Source organism: Coregonus clupeaformis, unplaced genomic scaffold, assembly GCF_020615455.1.
Source record: "Coregonus clupeaformis isolate EN_2021a unplaced genomic scaffold, ASM2061545v1 scaf0722, whole genome shotgun sequence".
Lineage (NCBI taxonomy): Eukaryota > Metazoa > Chordata > Actinopteri > Salmoniformes > Salmonidae > Coregonus > Coregonus clupeaformis.
Genome location: NW_025534177.1, coordinates 219,725 through 242,973, shown reverse-complemented (window position 1 = coordinate 242,973; position 23,249 = coordinate 219,725). Strand labels below are relative to the sequence as shown.

General features: G+C 43.8%; 2 protein-coding genes and 2 long non-coding RNA genes across 5 annotated transcripts; all 4 read left to right on the top strand.

Moving 5' to 3' along the window:
* The first annotated feature begins 882 nt into the window (after positions 1-882).
* On the top strand, positions 883-3,130 carry LOC123485541. The gene is made up of 3 exons (XR_006659043.1): positions 883-1,011; positions 1,984-2,108; positions 3,068-3,130. It is a non-coding gene; the product is annotated as an uncharacterized LOC123485541 (long non-coding RNA).
* A 4,026-nt stretch (positions 3,131-7,156) lies between these two features.
* LOC123485539 lies at positions 7,157-10,334 on the top strand. Of its 2 annotated transcripts, none has more exons than XM_045216491.1 (4): positions 7,157-8,533; positions 8,817-9,025; positions 9,368-9,455; positions 10,080-10,334. In XM_045216491.1, exons 1-4 carry the CDS (start codon positions 7,213-7,215, stop codon positions 10,262-10,264), a joined length of 1,803 nt encoding a protein of 600 aa, XP_045072426.1. In that variant the 5' UTR covers positions 7,157-7,212; the 3' UTR covers positions 10,265-10,334. The 2 variants fall into 2 exon arrangements, with proteins under 2 accessions (XP_045072426.1, XP_045072425.1); XM_045216490.1 differs by having other exon boundaries at positions 8,772-9,025.
* Positions 10,335-16,822: 6,488 nt separating this feature from the next.
* On the top strand, positions 16,823-19,922 carry LOC121557790. Its single transcript, XM_045216492.1, has 13 exons — positions 16,823-16,952; positions 17,370-17,413; positions 17,653-17,730; positions 17,876-17,941; positions 18,054-18,140; positions 18,327-18,404; positions 18,521-18,607; positions 18,689-18,787; positions 18,922-19,026; positions 19,277-19,375; positions 19,498-19,545; positions 19,674-19,754; positions 19,869-19,922. The coding sequence occupies exons 4-13, from the start codon at positions 17,906-17,908 to the stop codon at positions 19,920-19,922; spliced, it is 774 nt and encodes a 257-aa protein (XP_045072427.1). The 5' UTR covers positions 16,823-16,952; positions 17,370-17,413; positions 17,653-17,730; positions 17,876-17,905.
* Positions 19,923-21,515: 1,593 nt separating this feature from the next.
* Positions 21,516-22,310, top strand: LOC123485543. Its single transcript, XR_006659044.1, has 3 exons — positions 21,516-21,781; positions 21,888-21,992; positions 22,121-22,310. It is a non-coding gene; the product is annotated as an uncharacterized LOC123485543 (long non-coding RNA).
* The last annotated feature ends 939 nt before the right edge of the window (positions 22,311-23,249 follow it).

Genomic DNA, 23,249 nt, shown 5'->3' with positions numbered 1-23,249 from the left:
AGTTACTGAGGGGAGGTTAGGAGAGTAGGGGCAGCTGTATGAGCGAAAACAATGATGCACACTAAGTACTACAACGTTTGTGAAAAGCACTGATACTATTCCGAGGCAGAAAACATGCCTCCCTTGGAGAGGAGAAACACTGTAAACCAATGGTAGGACAGCAGCATTTAGATTTACTTCTGTTGAAAAATTTTTTTTATATATTATTTGTCTTGGTCTTATAATCAATGTATTTTGACAGGTTTTGCTTGCTTTAACTTCTTCAAAAAAATGAAACCACTCAATCCTTTTATGTGATTGCTTGTTCAAACCCCCGTTTTTGTCTCTTTTTGAAAATCATTTCAACTGGAAATATGTACAATACATATGCTATTTTCGTCAAATCAGGATCAGGAGGTTCACAGTTTTTTTCGTGTCCTTTTTTATTTATTTAAAAGGATGAAACTAGCATGTACATATGAAATAGTGACTGAATTCGAAACTCCCATGAATTCTTTCAGTATCTGAAGATTGCTGTATATTTTATGAGTAATAAAATAAAGAAATGAGTTATGTTATTTAATAATGAACTATGGGTTATCTGTTTTATGTGACAACCGCAGTATCAATTTCTAGGTGACAGTGGTGCTAATCCCAAAAGAAAGGCTACATACAAAAAGGAACAAGAAGTCTATTGGCAAAATGATGACAATTGCATGTACCTTGGCCTAACGGTGTGGGTTATGTATTTTATTTTTCATGGCGTCCTCAACATTACAGTTTTAAGGGCAACAATAGCCTACATTTGTTTACAACTCGCAGGATCAGCACGAGTTCGAAAGTGCGTCAAATCTGTACAGCATTGTTACGTCATCACTGATAAACGTTGAAACTGATCCGAAACCGCTGGAGCAGTTCAGTCTAATCCTCCCTAGTGCTGGAGGATTGCGTTTGTTTTCGCTCTGGATGCGCGTTCATTTTGGCAAGGAAATGTGCTGATTTTGCAAGGAGATGGAGAATAAAGAGTTCAAGGTAGACGTGTTATTTATTTTTAAAGCTTCAATTATATTAATTACTGTGGATTAAATATTGTTTAACAAATGAAATAGTGTGCTATTCATGCTGTAATATCAAACTAGAAAGTATATGGCCGGGGAGTCATGAGAGTTGGCTAAAGGTACAGTAGGGTCAAATGGGGGTCAAAGGTTATGACAGCACCTTCATAAATTCGTCCAAAATGGCACCCTATTCCCTATGTAGGCTAGTGTACTACTTTTGACCAGGAGCCATAGAAGGGTTGGCTGACGTCACGAAAATGATGCTCGCGCATCGATGGCCGGAAGTCGTGTATCTTGTTATGATTCTGAACCTCAGCTAACAACAAGCTGCCATGTGGGGAATCGTAGCTCTGTGGCATGTTTCAGCTCGTTGTATGGTGTTATTGATACCAAGTCTTGTTTTGAGGTGTTTTGACTGATATCATGTCTATGCAATGGCTAAAATTCGCTACCTAGCTAACCAACAACAACTGTAACAATGTATTTGAGACGAGTTCATTGTTCAAATGTATTTATGTTTGCATTAAACATTTAGAGACTAAATATAGTTTACATGTTGTCAACAGTCTAAGTCAAACCCTGTCTATTTTGCCCCATAGTTGCATGCCAGTTTTGTTGCTTAACAACCAACCCCTCTATAGAGTCCCACAGTGGAGGTGTGATAATACCCATAAAACCTAGCGGTCAAACAGGGAAATGGTTCCAATCGTTTTTACACCATTCATTTTTCCCATAGGCGATTTTAGAAACACATAAAATAAGGGCTGTATTTCGTGTAGGCTTACCCTGGCGTGACGTTTTTGTAACCATGTAAATCTCTCTCGGACAAGTTGATGTATTTGATGTATTTTTCTATTACATGTATGACATTTCATTGAGATATTTTGTGTTTTAATGACGCAAAATTGAATTACAGCCTAACTCTGCTTTCTGTTGTCGCCATCAGGCTGCAGTGGTGACCTTCACTACCGTGACCCACAAGGATGAAACTTCCCAGACCAGCCTCACCCTCAGCAGGGGAAAGAGAAGCTACCCAGACCTACACACCTTTGTGCAGGACATGAAGGACGAGTAAGTTGCTCTTTGGCTTCCCCATGCATCCCCTAGATATGTTCCCTATCTCAATTGCATACTCCTCGTGTCCTCTCTTCTCAAAACCCATTGGATGAGAAAGCCAGAGGTCCCGCCCTTCTGACCTTCTCATCCAATGGGTTTTGAGAAGGAGGCGAGGAGATTGAGAGTCTCCCATAGTCTCGGGCCAATACAAAGGACTCAACGGACCAAATCACCAATCAGGGATGTCTGGGTGTGGCCTAGTTCCATAGAGGTCCATCCATAACGTAGTCTAAAATAATAGAGGTAATGTCCATCCATAACGTAATCTAAAATCATAGAGGTAATTTCCATCCATAACGTAATCTAAAATCATAGAGGTAATGTCCATCCATAACGTAATCTAAAATAATAGAGGTAATGTCCATCCATAACGTAATCTAAAATAATAGAGGTAATGTCCATCCATAACGTAATCTAAAATAATAGAGGTAATGTCCATCCATAACGTAATCTAAAATCATAGAGGTAATGTCCATCCATAACGTAATCTAAAATAATAGAGGTAATGTCCATCCATAACGTAGTCTAAGATAATAGAAGTAATGTCATGTAGTTCATTGTGTACATTTTAGTCATTTAGCAGACGCTCTTATCCAGAGTGACTTACAGTTTGTGAGTACATATATATATATGTTTTTATACTGGCCCCCCGTGGGAATCGAACCTACAACCCTGGCATTGCAAACGCCATGCTCTATCAACTGAGCTACATCCCTGCCGGCCATTCCCTCCCCTACCCTGGACGACGTGGGCCAATTGTGCGCCACCCATGAGTCTCCCGGTCGTGGCCGGCTGCGACAGAGCCTGGATTCGAACCAGGATCTCTAGTGGCACAGTTAGCACTGCGATGCAGTGCCTTAGACCACTGCGCCACTCAGGAGACACCCGTGTACTTGCATTTATTTACTTTTCAGCCATTGGAATCTGCTGAGTGAGAATATGCGTGCCGGGGTGAGTTATAGTCACCTCTAAAGTAGTTAATTTTGGTAAAATGGACCAAACATTCATTTGTGGAAAGTCCTGCAGGACCTTTAATCCTGAACCACTGCTTTAATTGACTAGCTTGAGTAAATGGTTCTACGTTTTATATCAGTGCAGCCCCTTTAACAAACTAACTCTGTATGGTCTTTTAACATTGCAGATGAGCAAACATGAGTTTAGTGCCAAGTGCATGGATATTGTAGCATGGGTGATGGAGTCTACATCCACTGTGGTTGTTCCCGCCCTTGACCTCACCATGCAGGTAGAGCTCTCTGATTCGCCAAGCTCTTCTGGATCAGGAAGTAATGAGGCAGGAGAGGTGACCTCTCTTGGCCGCAGCGTCAGATTCAGCTGTAGTGGAGGACCCAGCAGGTGCACCAGCGCCAGAACCGCCTGCAGCACACGCACTCCCACGCCTTTCCCCTCCTCTCACAGGTACCTATCCCTATCCCCTCCTCTCACAGGTACCTAGCCCTATCCCCTCCTCCCACAGGTACCTAGCCCTATCCCCTCCTCTCACAGCTACCTAGCCCTATCCCCTCCTCTCACCGGTACCTAGCCCTATCCACGCCCCTCACAGGTACCTAGCCCTATCCCCGCCTCTCACAGGTACCTAGCCCTATCCATGCCTCTCACAGGTACCTAGCCTTATCCACATCTCTCACAGGTACCTAGCCCTATCACCTCCTCACACAGGTACCTAACCTTATCCACGCCTCTCACAGGTACCTAGCCTTATCCACGCCTCTCACAGGTACCTAGCCCTATCCATGCCTCTCACAGGTACCTAGCCCTATCCCCTCCTCTCAAAGTTACCTAGTCCTATCCTCTCCTCTCACAGGTACCTAGCCCTATCCATGTCTCTCACAGGTACCTAGCTCTATCCATGCCTCTCACAGGTACCTACCCCTATCCCCTCCTCTCACAGGTACCTAGCCCTATCCATGTCTCTCACAGGTACCTAGCCCTATCCATGCCTCTCACAGGTACCTACCCCTATCCCCTCCTCTCACAGGTACCTAGCCATATCCATGCCTCTCACAGGTACCTAGCCCTATCCCCTCCTCTCACAGGTACCTAGCCCTATCCATGCCTCTCACAGGTACCTAGCCCTATCCCCTCCTCTCACAGGTACCTAGCCCTATCCCCTCCTCTCACAGGTACCTAGCCCTATCCCCTCTACTCACAGGTACCTAGCCCTATCCACGCCTCTCAAAGGTACCTAGCCCTATCCCCTCCTCTCACAGGTAACTAGCCCAATCCACTCCTCTCACAGGTACCTAGCCCTATCCCCTCCTCTCACAGGTACCTACCCCTATCCACGCCTCTCACAGGTACCTAGCACTATCCTCTCCTCTCACAGGTACCTACCCCTATCCTCTCCTCTCACAGGTACCTAGCCCAATCCCTTCCTCTCACAGGTACCTACCCCTATCCCCTCCTCTCACAGGTACCTAGCCCTATCCCCTCCTCTCACAGATACCTAGCTCTATCCCCTCCTCTTTTTGCAGGTCTTTCCTGTTATAGGTACAAATATCCATTCCAGATCCACTTAGTGAGAAATACTACTTAGATACTACACAACCACTCTAAAAACTTTACTCTAAATGTTAATGTTTGGACTGAGTGTGGTTTGAGATGGTTCACAATGCTTCCTTTGAATAACAATAACAAGGTTGAGTTTGTGTCCCAAATTCTTGGATCATATTTTTTTATTTTGTTACCATGTACTATTAATTTATGTTGTGCATTCTGCAGGTGTTTGACCTCTTTGCTGAGTGAGGACAAAGAGCGATATGTCTCCTCACCTGAGGGTGGCGATAGAGAGATGAGACACAGACCACACTCAGCACCACTGAGATCTGTGTTTGGCATCTCTGAGGACTCTGTCTTCGACATGGTCCAGAGCGGCCAGTCGCAGGGTGACATCGTACCGCTGCCCAAACGGAGTAGACAGGAGAAATACAGACCTAGCAAAATGTCAACGGACGGCAAGTTTATGATGGGTATTGTCGAGTTGGTTATAAACCTTCTCAACTCCAGATTGGCTGAGCTAATGCGAAGTGTCAGTCAGGGAACTCTAGTTCTGCTGACTGGAAGTATCTCAGCAAGTCAACAGTTTGCCCAAGAGATGCTAAGCATGGCGACTTCTAAGATGTATTCACATGCCATAGAGCATATTGCGCTCAGCCGCAAGTCTCCCCTTGAGTTAGAGAGGGAGCTTGAGGCCATCTTGGGTCCTCTGGCTGGACAGGTCATAGTCATCATCATAGAGAGCATCATCAAGGCTAAAACCAACGGAGGAAATGAGGGGAGAGCGACCAGCCCCTTGACCTATTTTCTAACTGCCATTTCGGCAGAAATACAAAGCCTAGTGGTTCACAGATCGGCTAGCAGACCATCCACCAGACTGTCCAACAACGACCCACTGCTGAACATTTCCAAGTCAAAGGTCTTAAGATCAGTTCTGCTCAAAATGGCAGAGCTCTTTGGCCAAGGTCCAAGTGAAACCTGTCTAGTTCCACTAGTCCAGAGTCAGTCCAACAACTCCATTTGCGACTGGACTGTGAATGCAGGCACCATTCATTCAAGTACATTTCTGTCCGACAACAGAATGACAGAAGTGTCATCCGATGTTGTGGATCTTGTACTTGAGGTTTTTTGGATAACAGGATTTTTGGATAACAGGAACCCGTCAAGGCCACAGAGTGCCTGCTCCCACAACTCAGCTAGTGGAGCAATATATCTGAGAGCTCTTGCTGGGGACTTGGTCAGACAGGTGTCTGTCAAACTCAGTCCGTTTGTCTCTGAGAGTCAACTCTCCACCATGTCCATGACAGATCTGTCATCATCTTTTTCTGACTCCACCTTGAAGCAGTTGTGTTCTCGCTCTGCTGTTGCTCTGGCAACTGCCTGTCAAGCAATCAAAACAGAGCTCGAGAACCAGAGACCTACCAACCTGGTAGCCAGAGACCTACTATCGTCTCTGGTAGAGACCATTGAGGACATGGATATCTCTGACATCCTCCAGGGCCCGTCGGCCATTTTGGATGAGGCTGCTGTGATAAAGCACCCAGAGATGTCCACCTCGACAATATACAGATCTCTGCTTCTCGACTCATCTCTCGCCTCCTCTAAGATGGTCACTGAGAGCATTATCTTCAACAACCCATGCCCATCAGAGGAGAATGTGAGTATTCAGAAGGAGCTCCCTGCTGATAAAGTTAACATCCTCCATGGTCAACCAGTGGAGGAGTATATTGTCAAAGCTGAGCAATGCATCATTCAGGTCATTCAGGATGCAGCTGTGACATATACTGCTGCGCTGGATAGAACCGACTCTTGTGGGAAACTGTCGGAAATCCTATCTGTCCATGTTTCCTCAGAGAATATTGAGGAGGCATCCTCTGATCTCTTTGGTGGAATTATTTCCGACCTGCATGAGGTATCTGAGGTCAATAAGGCCTCCATGCGTACAAAATCAGGTCGCAAAATGTTTTGGGTGGAAGTGAGTTCAGGTTCCCAGATGATTTATACCAAAACCCTGGACAAACTAAGGAAGCTGTTCACCTCCCACCATCTCACTGAGGGAAAAAATGCTCCTGTGCAAATCGAGCTCTCTGCAACCTGACTACTTGTAACTGAGGCCACTGTGGATGAATCTCCTGTACAGAAGACAGACAGTAAGATCCCTTCTAAGTTCTCAGCCTCAGCCCACCAGCTCACCCTCGACACCTGCACTAAAGGGGTAATCAAACAGGTGATCTCGGTGCTGAGGGTGGACACTTCAAAGGAAGACTGCTCCGCTTCCGTTGGGGAGAGCACGTCAAATTCATCCTTCGACTTCAACCAGAAGTTGGACTCGATAATTTCGAAATTGGAGGACCTCACCATTTCGAGTGACGTGACGTCAGCCGAGATTGCCACACTCACACAATCTCTTAGTGCAGCCAGCAGAACCTCTAACATTTCCATCCAGAGCTTATACAGTGCTGAGTTCCGAGCTAAGGCCAAAAACATTGTGAGTGAGACCATTCTCAGAGCTGCTAGCAAAGCCAGCCATTCTTTGCTACAGAGCATGCCTAGCACCACCTTCTCACACCATGCGGTTTCTACAGCCGAAGATATAGTAAATATTATCATGCAAGACCTTGAAAGTGTATCCCAGTACACTGTGGATGACGCAGACTCCTTCCCACTAGGAGAGAAAAAGCTGGAGTCCCAGCTCAAACCCAGAGTTGTCTTTGACAACTTATTGGATGCTGCTCAAACCATGTACCACAGAGTAAAGGATAGACTGAACATCTTTTTCTCTTTTCCACCAGTGTCAGTCACCACAGCCAAATATGTGCTGGACTCCACCCCTGTGGAGACACTCAGACGCTCTAAGTCCGCTGACACTGCTCTTGTTGAGGACAGGAGCCGCCCTCCGTCTGTGAGAAGTGAGAAGCCTTTGTCAAAAGTCTGTTTGGCTAAAAGGTCTAAAGCCCTTGTGTCTTCGAGTGGCTCTTCAACAGACCACCATGTAATTGACACATGCAGTGAGGATTTCACTCTGCCCACCAGGAGTATGTCAGTTGTGAGCAACAACAGTTTGAAGAGAGCCTCTCCTCTCCACGGCAGTGGATTGAGTGAAAGTTGCAAACCTCTTGTGGCTCTAAAAGACGTAACAGTGGCAGTCAGCCAAGAAGGCTTTAGCAAAACTGCAAAGAAGACGCTCAGCTTGATCCTAAATGTGATCAAGTGTAGAGTGGCCAACTCTGAGAGTTCATCTGTTGGGCAGATTGCAAGTGAGGAGTGTCTGATAGCCACTAACATGTTAGACTCTGTACTGGAGAGCCTTGACCAGTTGCCTGACATGAGCGCTGCCGATGAGATCACAAGGACAGAATCCCATACCTCTATCGCAATGGACGAGACAGGTTCACGGTCAACGCTTGTGAGCCAACAAGAAATAAACATATCTGACACCAATATCATAGTGAAAACTATAATGGACACATTGAAGACGGACGACCCAGAGATGACTTCAGCAGAAGAACATCTGGATAGGCTCCTGTCAGTTGAAGCCCTTCAAGGTGCGTCTGGCAACCTGATTGCAAAGGTCCATGGTCTCATTCAGGAGATAACCATAAACCGCCAGCTTCAATCCATGGTTGGCCACAGAAGCCTCTCTCAACCAGCGCTGCCTAAACCAGCCCTAAGGAAGCTGTTAAAGGACGATGCCTCAGAGCTCATTTACAACTTTGCCCAGACTTCTGTTAGGAGACTCCTGGGGCAGTGTATGGGAAGGCCTATGCCACCATCGGCTGAAATGGTTTTGGATCAGGTCATCAAGTTGATGACAGACGTGGTGATGGACAGCCTGACTTATGTGTCCAAGTCTACAATGGAGGATGGTAAGTGAAAGTACCTATTTTCATCTGCATAGGACTTAATTGTAACATGTCTCAATACATTGCGTTTTATGATGTGAAATTCACTGGTTGTGTCCAAAATGGCACCTTCTTCCATATTTAGTGCACTACTTTTGACCAGACCCAATGGGCCCTGGTCAAAAGTAGTGCACTATAAAGTGAAGAGAATGCCATTTGGGATGCAGTGACTGACTTCAATGGCTGCGTCCTCTTCTCCCAGTTATTGTACACAGGTCGGTCACACTAGCGTGCTCTTCTCACTCAGACACCAGCAATGCCACAAGTGACATCACTCATGGTGTTGTAGCTGACCTTAATGCTACTGAGGAATTCCCTGCCAGGAGCCTTAGCCCGGCTGATGTAAAGGCTGACGGCATGGCCCGTCTTCCCTCTGCCAGAGGGGAAGAGACTAAGAAGAACAGGAAGTGGCGTTTCCTACCGAAAATGCATAAGTTTCCAAAGATCATGATTAAGGTAGGGTGCTCTGTGTTTTGAGATTACCTCTGTAAGGCAGGGCTGACATTTACCCTACAGATTCACTACACCCCTATTGTCTCTCAGCATTAGAACAAAACTGTTGTCATTGTCTTTAGGAGGTTGAGTGAGGACGCTGTAATGCAATCCTAATACACATGGGAGAGAGTCAATGGCTATGTCCCAAATGGCACCCTATTCCCTATATAGTGCACTACTTTTTACCAGAGCTCTCTGGGCCCTTTTCAAAAGTAGTGCCTTACGTAGCGAATAGGGTGCCTTTTGGGATGCACACTCTGTATTTTACACAGGCTCAGTTGTCCTGATGTGTTTTGTCAACAGCTGTTCAAGACAAAAGGGGAACCGAAGAGCCACCCTAAACAGGATGCGCTGCCTACCAAACGTCTCAGAGAGACTCATATTTCACAGGGTAAGTGATAAGCATCGATAATGTCATATTGATGTATCACCCTATGACAAGCTTGTTAAAACAGTGACAGCAGATACAGGCAGACCGACGGACAGACATGCAGACAGACAGACTGACAGGCAGACGGACGGGCAGACAGATAGACAGGCAGACAGGCAGACAGACAGACAGAAAGACAGGCAAACAGGCAGACAGGCAGACGGACAGGCAGGCAGACAGACAGACAGGCAGACGGACAGACAGGCAGACAGGCAGACGGACAGGCAGGCAGACAGACAGACAGGCAGACGGACAGACAGGCAGACGGACAGACAGACAGACGGACAGGCAGACAGACAGACGGACAGGCAGACAGACAGACAGACAGACAGACAGACAGACAGACAGACAGGCAGACAGACAGACAGACAGACAGACAGACAGACAGACAGGCAGACGGACAGACAGGCAGACGGACAGACAGGCAGGTGGACGGACAGACAGGCAGGCAGACGGACAGACAGGCAGACAGGCAGACAGGCAGACAGGCAGACGGACAGGCAGACGGACAGGCAGACGGACAGGCAGACGGACAGACACAAACACACACATTCATTTTCTGATTATGAAATGTTCTTATGACAGATGCTGAGTGTGAGGTTCCAGAGGTTCCATCCACTCCCCCTCCCAAGGAGGACCTGACAACCACACCGGCCCCTGCTCCCCAGGAGTCCCAGTCCCGTAAACGCCCACTCATAGTCAGGGTGTTACACGCTCTCTCCAGAGCCATCTCCAAACCATTCAGAGGAGCTTCTGGGAAGAAGAATTAGCCAAATGCCTGATTTTATTAATATGATATTTTAATCAGAGCCTTTATTTAATAAAACATTACTGCATTGATTTCTGTCTATAGTAGTCTTCATGTATGTGCAAGATAACGGTAAAGTACTTCAAACCACATAGTCAAAAGTATTCATAGTGAAGTACCGTTTATGATTATTGATTGTGGAAATACACATAATACAGAAAAGTTGTTGTCACATATAAAGACAGACATAAAGGAGAACTCCGTAGACCAGTCACATTCTCAAGCCATAACTAAATCCATGAATGGATCTCCTATAAGATGACAGGAGAACATTTGTAACACTTTCTATGAAGCCTATATCTATAATGCATACACTCAAGTCATTTACATTTTACATTTTAGTCATTTAGCAGAAGCTCTTATCCAGAGCGACTTACAGTTAGTGAGTGCATACATTTTTTTTTCATACTGTCATACACTCATAATGACTTAATTGAGTTAAGTGTTAAGTAAAGTGCAGTTATAAACACATAATGAGGGCTTATTATGTATTTCTTGCAATAAAAAAAGAAAAAATGCTACTAGTTTATTAAATATTCATGACTGCTATTGCACGGCTCATGTCCACACTTCTGTACAATAGGGGGCAGTAATGCACCATAACGTTGGATGCCAACTGCCTATAAACCCCACTGAAGAAGAAAAAGCTACTCATGTAATGCATGCTGGAAAGCAGACAAAAACTAATGATTTGCAAGAGATCTAAACACGATTTATAAGCTACTGAACAACAAGTCCAAGAAAGCATTGCTAACCGCGTTTGCACTTTGAACAGATTTCTCGACAATAATAATGGAAGATGTGACTGGGGCTCAGCTCATTGCAGAGGCACTAAAAGCTCAGGTGAAGTGTGTGCAATATATATAAAACAGTGTTATACTGTGTAACCGTGTTGCTAATAATATATTAGTCGCTGATCATGTCCTTGGCAGTGAGAATGTAGCACTACGAGTTGTGAAAGTGTGCCATAGGTCATTGCACTGGTATAGCTAACTATTAATATTGTTGTAGAAAAACATTTAGATGTTTATGTGGAATAGCATATGTTAACATAGTGAGTTTTTGTCCTGGGTCCGCCTGGGTCCTGCAGTCGGTGAAAAGCAATTGCACTGCCTGCATCTCAGAACTGCGGCCGCCTTGATCTCATGAGGTTATCGTTGCCCGCGTGTGCATGACGTCAGAGAAAGTCGGGATCAAGTCGGACACAAATCTAACCAGCATGCATTGGGCGGTGATCGCCGGTGATCGATTCTGCGCAGACCTGGCTCATCTCAAATGGGCCTCTTGTCTATGATCTGTCGGCATGGTTATACTGGCCTGTGGCCTTCTTGGAGGCCTTGATGATATCGGAGGGGGCTCCCATTTGAAGCAGGGCTCCAGATTGGCCATCTTTATGGTCATTATTGAGGACAGGGTGCCATCCAATGCTAGGCTGTTTCTTCTCTTGGTTTTGTTCAGTCCCACAACTGAAAACACCCTCTCAGCATCTGCGTTTGCATGGGGCAACACCAGGACAAGCTTGGCGACGGCAGCAAGCCTCTCGAATTCTTTGGCTCCTGTCACCTATGGAAAATGCACCAAAACCACAATGGAAAAACATACCTTGATTTTTGATTGATTAATACTGTGAGTATACTGTAGGTTGATCCATTAACAAAGTTCAGATAAAAACATGCATAATTTGCAACATGCATGACACATATATGCATGCAACAATTTTAAGCAACAGATGTAGCCAAGCCACACCTGCCAAAAGGAAAGACAAAAAAGGAAAAAAAAATTTTACCTTATGCTTCCGGGTTGCCATTTCAGCCCAGAAGCTTTCCATTTCAGTTTAGTCCTGCAGGGATATCATTGGCATGGTCTGATCATTTAGAAACTCCTCACCCAGAAGGTCATGCTCCTCTGGCCAATGGTATGGGAGGAGATGGGGAAACCTATTTATGAAAGTAGAGTTACAAGTTGTTACGTTTTAGGTACATAGTCATCAACCAGCAGCAGTTCATACACATCTTTGAGGAGAAGCCACATAAGAATATCTCATGTGCAGTTTAGGAGTGAACACACCTCATCATAAAACACAGGGTATTTTAGCTAAGATGATAGACAATAATTAGAGAAAAAAAACTAACCTTTCAACAAAGTACAGGACATCTTCGATGTCACTTTCAGCCCTCTGCCGTACATCTACAAATTGTGCGTGCTTGATCAGTGGCTCTTCCAGTGGCAGCTTCTTAAGTGCATAGTCCACAGCACTTGTCAGGAAACACAACACAGCTTCATGGAATGAATCCACCTGCTGTGGTGTGATGTCACCCTCGTCGAGTAATCTGTTAAGTTTAGCCCTGGTTGTGAACCCAATACAGCATATCGGTATAAGGTACAAGGCTAAATATCACATATCACAGTGTTTGATCATAATAATAGTCAAATACTAACCTGGTAAATGGTTTGCCTTTTCTTCAAAGGCAATTTCACAAGGCTCCCCATGGCACTGCAGAGCTGCTGGAACCATAAACTTGGAACATAGCTTGCGTACGAATTTCACCATCTATAACAGACATTTACAAAAATAGTTGGTGAAATCTGTTTCAGAGGATCCCAGCAGATATCAGCAAGATACACAGAATGGAAAAAAACTGCAAAATCCAATCCCACCTTATCATGTAACAAAAATATTGATGACTGCTCTCTCTGAAGCAGCAAGTTGAAAGAAGTGAAAGTTGGTACGGTGGCTTGGAAGAACAGCAGGTACACTTCTGTCATGGGGTCAGTGAACCCTCTCTGTCTGCACAAGTCTCTTGAACCTGGCCTGATTTTCATCTTGAATCAATCAATAAATAACACAAAACAAGAGGTTGTCATTAATACAAGTATGTGACTAACAATCCATGTAGTTGCTGCATAATGAAATTGAAAATTGATGACCATACTAGCAGATTTGTAGTAGCTGGCCAGAGGTTCATACAGCCTCAGGATCCTGGTCACACAACGTCAAGGCTTAGCCAAACTAGCAGGAGGACCTCCATGTACTCCGCTTCATGGAGCTCACAAAACTCTGTTTTAGACATTAAATCCATATCATATATTTTCTACAGCTCAGCATTTCAGTATTACATTAATAGTATCAAACATGCATACCTGACAGGTATCCTTTCCGATTTGTGCTACCCTTGAACCAGTAACCGATGTCCACTACCATATCCTCCAAATCAGAACCGGACACCTGCAATGCATAAATCAATCATAACACATTCAGTCAATGCACGTAATTAGGATACAAATAAAAAGTTACATGTAAAGATAAATCAGGCCTTAACTCACTTTATTAAAAAATCCCACTCCTGCAGCTTTGGCGGTGTTATGTGCCACATGACAAGGACAACCATGAATATAGGTGTTGGGATGCTTCTGGAGCACCCTAGAGGCAATGGAATTACGTGGTCCAATGTTCTCAGCTTCATTGTCAACTGAGAGACCAATGCAGTTCTCCCAAGGGATGCCATGCTCCTCTATGGTGGAGTTAATTTTGGTGAAGATCTCACTTGCTGTCCCACATCTCCTCCCACTTGTTGTGCACATATTTAAGAACTGGTGGACAACTTTGCTGCCCATGAAGACCCGGACAGTAAGCGGGTTCATCTTTTCCACTCCTACAATGACAAGTTAGAATCATACAGATGTTCATGTTATTAGATGTTTAAAAATACACAAAGCACATGTTTTGCAGATGAGAAAAATCTCAAATAGTTTGTGAAATACCAGTGTCATTCGACCCATCCGTAACAAGGGTATACAGGGGCTTTTTTCATCTCCTTCACAAGCTCCTGTGTGAATAGTGCAGTGCTTCATTGGTAATGCAGGATGACTTAGTCCTGGCACACCTGTACTCCTGCGCTGTCTTCGAATCTCCAACATTCTTTTAGGAGAGGCCCCAGGTGGTCCGCAAAGGCTAGGGGGACGTTGTGAACTACCAACCCAGCTGTCATTTTGACCTCAGCCCTTCTTGTCTGTAAGAAGTAAAAAATTATTAATCCTCCCAAAAGACCATAGTTTATTTAAAATAGACGCCTGCGATAATAGGGCACAGGTAAAAAACACATTCAGCAACTAAGATCTCAAATTAAGAAAACTGGACTGTACTACACTGAAATACAAACCACAAATTAGTCAAAACTATCAACCATGACTTTACCGTGATCAACTAGAACACAAAACTCTTGACTGAACCTTGACAGAATCATTACACATATCATACCTTAACCTCTTGTGCAGACATACCCCCAACAGATGGAACGGCCATTGCATATTGGGATATTGTGGCTGTGGACTGGAGAGCTCGTTGCTTATCTTGGTGGCCTTTTGCTTTTTATATGGCGCACTACATCTGTCACACCCTGGTGGCAACATGAGTTTTCAATACGGCAGACTGCACACCAGTAGTGCGTGTTGAGGCTCCCTCTGGTAATACATGGCCATGAAGAGGTCCACTCATTTTGGAAAATGGATCTATATGTTGCTGCTCCAGCCAGAGCACGACTCTTCTGGCCCTGCTGTTGGATTGGGGGGTCTCTTCTTTCTGTCCCTCTGTGTCTTCTTCCATCTGCCCTGTTGGTTGTTCTATTTGTCCTGTCTGTTGCTCCTCTGCATGGGCGTCAATCTGTCCTGTCTGTTGCTCCTCTGCTTGTTTGTCAGTCTGTCCTGTCTCCTGCTCTCTCTGTCCTTTGTGTTGCTCCTCTGTCTGTTGTCCTGTCGTTTCTATCAATCGTTCTGGCTGTTCTGTCAGTGTGTTTGTCTGTCTTTTCTCACTTGGCTGGTTCTTTAACTAAAATAAAAGGTTTGGCTTTTGTCCTGGCAAAGGTCTCTTACGGGACATCTTTGAAACCTTAAACAATTCAAATGGTCATGTTGGTTGAATAACTCTACTCTCAGTTACAGAAACATACCTACTTCTATTGCCACATTTCCTGTATTTATGTTCATTTCTTTGGAATACATCTTACCTGTTCGAAATCAGCTGAGTTTACATTCACCCACTAAATCATGTTCACACGCACAAACAAATAATTGATTTCAAGATTTAAAGTTGAAGAGAGTGAGTACTCAATTGGACGACATTTCATTGTTACATACCTAGTCTCAGCTCAGCTTCATATCAGACTTCTTGAGGTAGTGACCGTTTCTTCTCCTGTCGTCATTCGCGGCAATGGTATCTCTTCTTCTGTCGCTAACTTCGGGGTGCAACGCATATGGTTCAATGGAGCTATCAGTGGCTCACTGTATTAGCGAGGATCACTACACCGTTTCGACCACTTTGACCACCAATATGCAGCCTACAGTTTTTTAGAGAGACAATAGATTTGTGGGAGTCCTTCGTAATTAAAACACTAACCAGCCGTAACATACGCATTCGATTTCTATTGTCTGCCATTTTCTTTTAGCCTCTGATTACTTTTATCTCCTAATGAAGATTTGTGTTGGTGTACTGGTTTTCCTCAACAGCCACCCTCTTTGGATGTATTATTGTTGCCGGCTGTACAGCCAGAGCTTGTGTGCTCGCCCAGGGTTTCAATTTTAGTCTATTTTAGGATTAGGGTTATGTCATGAAACGTGGGCTACTAGGCCTACATTATAAATATGACACAATCAGCATTTCACTTTGGATATGAATAATCCAAATTATCAATCAGTTATCAAAACGCTCAGATATAACCACCAGGGCAGGAGGGCGAAGAGATGAGAAGAGTAGGCTATCTCAGCTGATTTATGCAGGAGATTTAAAATAATAATGTAAAACATATCTGTAGGCTTTTTAGTAACTATTTGAATGATGTTTTAGTCCAATGCATGTTGGTTGAACGCTTTGACACCTTGAACGTGAAAGTGAGTGGTTCAGTGAGTGTCTCCACCTAGAACATCACAGAGCTGATGAACGTTCTTTTTCAGAACCATGGCGAGCGCATTGTGACGCTGTCCCTTCTACTCCTACTCAGAGCCATAGATACAGTATTTTCTAAATGGTTATACTCCTACTGTTCTCTAAACAACGGTTTCATAGTTTACAATTGTATAAACTCCCAAATCATGCTCAAAATTCAATTTAATTGATGTCACTGTTGAGTGTTTTTTTAATCAGTTTGATAAACATGTTCATCCCATTGTGACATAGCCAACCATGACTTATGGAATACTTTGACATATTAATGGTCCCTATAAATCCCTGTAATTCTAAGAAAGAATTGTCAGATGGTTTTGAACTCAGTCAAAATCACTGCAGTATGTAGAGCGATAATGAGTAGGTCTATGTTCAGTCGTTTGTTGAAAGCGACCCCGCTGAGATTCCTCCGCAAGAGGTCGCTTCTGTGTGCAGCTGACCTGTTGTTTGCGACTGGTTCGGCAGTCTACTTTAATAATAATAATAATATACGCCATTTAGCAGACGCTTTCATCCAAAGCGACTTACAGTCATGCGTGCATACAGTTTTTGTGTGTATGGGTGGTCGGGGGTTCGAACCCACTACCTTGGCGTTACAAGCGCCGTGCTCTACCAGCTGAGCTACAGAGGACCACATATAGCAAATATTACGGTATCGGTGAGGATGCACTGGCCACCGTGGAGAGCGTGGACCGTGTTGTCACGGTTGAGGAGGGTAAGTTTACATATTTGACAATGTCTAAATAGTAATAGTCCCAAATGCCACCCAATACCCTATTTCTTATTTTGACCAGGACCCATAGTTCTATGGTTAAAAGGCGCTGGTCAAAAGTAGTGCACTAAATAGGGAATAGGGTGTCATTTAGGTAGCAATCATGGTGATGACATTTTTTACAGTGTAGCCCTAGATTAACAACAACAAACAAACTTGCTCCTTTGAAACCAAACCCTTGCTTTAGGTTTAATTGAACATGTTGGTACATTATGCAGACACATAAATACATTTGATGTCATTCAATATAAAACACAAGTAAATATATGATCAGCCTAACTACATGGACAGATGTCTGGTGTCTTGTAGCTAGTATTTCTTAAACTTAGAGAAAACAATCCTTTATTGTTTTTCATAAAGATAATGAGCCCACCCTGGACCAGGAGGACCCAGTCCTTGTTCAGGTAAGAATGCTGCAGCCCTATCAATAGCTTGGGTGCCAGTCTTTCCGCTCTCTTGCCAATTCCATCGTGGCAATATGATATTGGCATCACAATCCCATAAGGAGTGGACAGAGAGCTGAAACAGACTGGCACCCAGGCTATAACAATACTGCTTCATTAGCAGGATTGGTTCAATAACAATCTGTCATTCAAACTGTCATTTTACTGACTCATTAATTAATTCTGATTTTCTTCCTTAGTATGTGGTTGAGGAGGTTGGGCACCGGCCCTGTCTGGCTTTAATCCCTTGGTCTGGACCTCTGTGGGTTCCCAGCTCTGTAAGTCCATCCATTCTGATACTCTTTGGTCTTCTCTCTGGTCTTAAAACTGGTTTATGTACTTTAAACATAAACATGACGTTTTCTGAAGAACAATATGGAAATACATTTCTGGAAACATATTCCTATTTTTTTATAACTGCAGCCAACATATTACCTTACCCAAGCTGGGAGGATGCTGGTGAGAGAGCTGGCAGTGTTAAACACGCAGGTAACCATGCAGATTATTGGACAAAGCTCATCTGATCTAATAGGCAGGATTACCTTCAGTATCCACTACGGTAGTGAAATACTTTGATGTTCGTTCCCTCATTTTCTCACAGATATTCACAGTGGAGCAGCCCATTTTCATCTGTTTCACTCCTGCTAGGAGGATGGTATGGAATGAACTGTCCTCTCAAAATGAACAGGTAGCCATTCATATGCAGGTACCTCAGATGTTTCCTTAACCTTTCAACACAGACCTGTGTAGTGTCTCAGAATCTATCATGCAGTGGCCTCCTCTTGCGATCCTCCCTATTCCAGTCTGTCAGTCCTATAGGCTACCTGTCTATCATTCAAACTGACTCTTAATTGAATCCTGTCTTGTTCCTTAGTATGTGGATGAGGAGGTTGGGCACCGGTCCTGTCTGGCTTTAATCCCTTGGTCTGGACCCTTGTGTGTTCCTATCTTTGTGAGTCTATCCATTCTGATACTCTCTGGTCTTTAGAGGATATTAAAGATTAACATCAAGTCACTAGTTTTCTATAAAACCACATAATGAAAAAACATATTCCCTTGTCTTCATAGCCTGTCTTCTCCAAGGCCAAACCAGTCTACTACCTCACTCGTGCTGGGAGAATGCTGGTAACAGAGCTTGCAGTGTTAAACACACAGGTAACCAAACACATTATTAACCAAAGCTCATCTGATCTTATAGGGAGAATTTACTTTACCCTGTTCCCTTTTTTTTCACAGACTTCCAAATTGGTTATTGAGGAGCCTACCATTCACCTCACTGAAGCTGGGAGGCTAGTGCTTGACGAACTGTCAGCACCTTCAGATAGCCATTCACAGGTAGTCAATCACATTATTAGACAGTCATAGCTGATTAGTAATAGTACACATTACCATGTCCTCTATCTCCACAATTGTGTGTCTTATTAATCACAGAGCAATCTCTATAATTAGGGGATGTCTTTGTTTTTCAGCCAAATAGGGAAGACTCTGGTTTTCCCTATGAGAAGTTGCAGCTGGTTGGGAACTGGGGTTCGTTTCATTTCCATTACTGGAATATCCATTATGGACGAGTGCAGGTACTTCAGACATATTCTTAACATTTATGAACACACCTGTGTATTTGAACTCCCAATTGTCTCTGGGTTTTCTTTTGTATGTCTGTCCCTAATTGAAACCTAGGGGAAACTTGTCGTACGAACATCATGTGGGCTCTATATCACTGCCAGGGATTATACTCAGAACTGAAATCACCTGCCAAATGTTATAGACATCTACAGCTAACATATAGAGAGAGGTCTGGAGACTGAAGGAGTTTTTTCTTTATAGCAAAATGAAGAGGACATGCATCACCTGTGCATTGTGAGGGGAGTAGAGAAGCAGCTGTGGTGGAGCAGAGTCATCCAGGAAAAAATCCTGGACCCATGGGTGAGAGATTCTCAACTGGTCTTTCGTCTCAAATGCACCTGATTTGTGTCAAATGACGCACATGCTATAGGTCTACTTATATTTCCTGGATGAAATGTAATGTTTCTCTGTCTCTTTTAAAGGGTCTCGTCCAGGTGGTCCTCACCAACAAGAAGCTGACTGGTATTAAGGTACAGTCAGGCAATTTTTCACAGAAAAAAATGTAAAGTGGCAAATGTCCATTTACCTATTTGAATAAATACATGTAAAATGACATGAAAATGAAATTACACGTTCTAATCTCTTGCCTCATTTTTAGTTCCTTGGTAGAAGGATCCATGGACTCATGTCCTGCCTTGTCAAGAGGAGGTCTGAGTTCACCTATTATGAGGATGCCCAGGTACACCCCGTTGTTTCTCTGTGTTATGATTTATTTCAGTGTTTGGTTGAGGGGTTTTCAATATGGTGGTTTTCAGTGTTGGGCTGACAGTGTCACATGTTGTGTGTTAAACAGCAGGTGGATATCTCCACCACAGTGGAGGGGTACCAGGAGAGGGGGATGAGATGATGTCATATCAGTTCTCCACCTCTGACATCATCACCACCCCCTCATGAGCCGTCCTCTGGCTCCTCTCACCAGTTCCCCCAGAATTCTACGCCTCCCCCCTTTCCCTTCCGATTCCCCTCCCAGTCCCCCTCCACCTTACCACTCCACCCAGGACCAGGACCAGACCCCTGACAGCACTCCTCAGGTAAAACTCTTTCTACAGTCAATAATTCTTATTTCATTTGTACTTGTGTGTACAGGTGTGTGTCATTGTTTTGGTATCGATAGGTTTGTGTTGTCTGTCAAGGGTCAAGTTGTTAGGTCAAGATGAAAGTATTGTTATGATGTCACTGAATGTTTTGTCTGCTTCAGTTGATGTTGCAGGTGAAATGCAGTTTAGTAGAGTTTAAGTTAATGTGATGTCTGTTTTAGGAGTTTGAGGAGGAGTTTGTGGAGGAGCAAAATAATGCTGCAGATGTGCCCCAGTTGCGGTGGGTTCGCTTTCATGTGTTCATCTATAGTAAAAACCTTTGCTTTAGTTATACAGATGTAGGATCTTAATTTGAGACAGTTTGCTACAGCAGGAAAATAATCCTGCAGCAACAGGATACATTTTTCGTTAGGGCAAATCGAGTCTAAAATTTAAAAGTGGAAATTACAAACTTGAAAATTCCAAATACGCTACAAGTTTGCATTTCCTGCCATGCAGGAAAATTCTCAGCAACAAAAGAGTGATCAAATTAAGATCCTACATTGGTATGGTCTTTCTGAATCCTGCAGTTATAATATAGGCTAACATAAAATGATTTCTTAATTTCATGGCACTGATGTTTTAGCTTCTTAGGTTGAACATTTGTTATTGAACATTTCTATTTACAGGCGTTACTTTGAAAACCAAGGGACAACCAACTTCTCTCTGAGGCTGGCCGGTATCAGACGTGCTATGGAGGTGAGAAAATGTGAATTTAGCACTTTTTGTATTTCACTTCATGAACATTTCTGGACTATTTTTAAATGTACTGTCTTGTTCTCACAGGCTCTGACATCCTCTGACAGTACCTCCCTCAATTACCTCACCCACGCTGGGAGGATCGTGTTGAGTGGACTATCCGAGCTCAACCAGCAGGTAACCAATTACATAATTGTGCAACGTTCATCAGACCAGATATATAGTTCCCACTGGGCACAGATGTCATTTCAACGTCTCGTTTTGATTTACATTTGGTTGAGTTGTCAACTAATGTGAATTCAATGTGAAATCCCCCCCAAAATTAACGTAATTGGATTTAGGTTAAAAGACGAAATTCCCTTACGTTGATGACTTCTTTCAAATCCAATCAGTTTCCCACTTTGATTCAACATCATCACATTGACATTTTCTATTGATACAACATTGATTAAACCAGTTCTTGCACAGTGGGTTACCTTTGGCAACAGTGATTCATAGGGTTTAGTTGAGAAGTTTCAACGTCATACTAGCCAAACAATCGGAGGCCCTTTGAATTACAGACCTGAATCTTTGAGTTTATTATCTAAGTTTTAAGGAATTTTATGATTGTTTTGTTTTGAGGATGTGAGGCAGTTTCAGCAGGCCTACGACCTACTGGTGAACTTCATTAATGAGCCAGAAAACAGGGAGCGACTAGAGCAGGAGATGGCTCTCGTAGGAGTAGGTCTACATGCAAGCTTGAGCGTTAGCTGCAGGCACCGTCTTCTCATCTAACATCTACTCAATGAGACTTTCTAAAGTGCTTGTCAATGAAGATTATGTAATTATCCTATTTGTTTGACTTCAGATTGACCGCATCAACTTCGCAGATGTTTTTTATGAATTCGTTCTACTAAGCCTTCTAGAAGGAAAGACATCTCTTCCTATATCTGTAAGTGGCCCTAAGAATGGAACATCCTGTTGTTTATCTATGCTATACACACTGTTGTCATATCAGATCTGTAGACACTCACTCATGTCCCCTGTTCCTTCTCCAGAAGCCTGGTAGCTTCCTTTATCTGCTCCTGCAAGTCATAATGAGGATTGACCCTCCTGGAGGAGCCTGGACAGAGGCTGCTGAGAACTTCTACCTCCTCGTTAAGGTACATTTCTCTCTCTCTCTCTCTCTCTCTCTCTCTCTCTCTCTCTCTCTCTCTCTCTCTCTCTCTCTCTCTCTCTCTCTCTCTCTCTCTCTCTCTCTCATAGTTGATGATGTGTCTGTTGTCAACAGGGCCAGATGAAGGCATGGCTACAATCCATCTTCAACCTCAATGAGTCAATCTATGAAAGCCCAGAGAGGCTCTCGGGGGAGGTGATGGGGAATCTAGAAATACAGGTTGAGTTCCTGCTGTCCAGCCTGGATTAAGGTTCCCAAACTGAGCTGAGGGCCCCATCACAAAATAAAGTGTTTTGCATTTAAACATTATCTGTCAATCGTAAACAAATGTTGCATCATGTGTAGGGGAGAGTGGGGTAAGTTGAGCCATTTTTTACATTCAGCATTACTCTGTCAAGGGAAATATATTATTCTTTCAAAATATACAGTATCTGTCACGACTTCCTCCGAGGCTGCCCCTCTCCTTGTTCGGGCAGGCTTCGGCGTTTGTCGTCACCGGCCTTCTAGCCACTGCCGCTCCTCATCTCATCATTCCATTTGTTTTGTCTTGTTTATTACACACACCTGGTTCATATCACCTCATTAGTACCTGTATAAGTGTTCCCTCTGCCCCCTTGTCTTTGTGTGGGATTGTTTATTGTGGAGGAGAGAGAAGCTCGGTGGAGCTCCATGTATTTTTTATCGCTGGGAATATTCCCTGTGTGCCTTGTATTTTCCAGTGCCCCTGTTTTGCGCACTGGAGTGTTTTTACTAGGGGTGTAACGATCCATCTACTACATTGATGTATCGATTTATATTCCTATGATCCAACTACATCAAACTGTGCTCGGCGAGTTGGCCTTTTGGACAACATATATCGATCTAACATCGTTTTAAAATGTAATAAATCGATTGTATCGATACTAGGAAATAACCCATTGGATTTAAGCACGTCAGACTTTATATGGATGTTTTTTCTTAGCACTTTTAATGATAAAGGCTTTAAACATTACTCGATTCAGTCTGCCTATCCGTGACGTCATCGCGCCAGCAGCAGCGCAAAGGCGCCAAGACAACAAAGAATAGCATGGCGGATGACAGAGGATGGGCACGCCTGCCGGAACTTCCTGTTCCCCCACTACTACTGTGCAACGGTCCGTGCATTTCGGGATCCTTGGGACGGCCCTACCAGTGTTGCCAACTCATTTTCAGGGGAAGTTGCTAGAGGCAGGTCGATTTGTTGCTAAAAGTTGCTCAATAACGT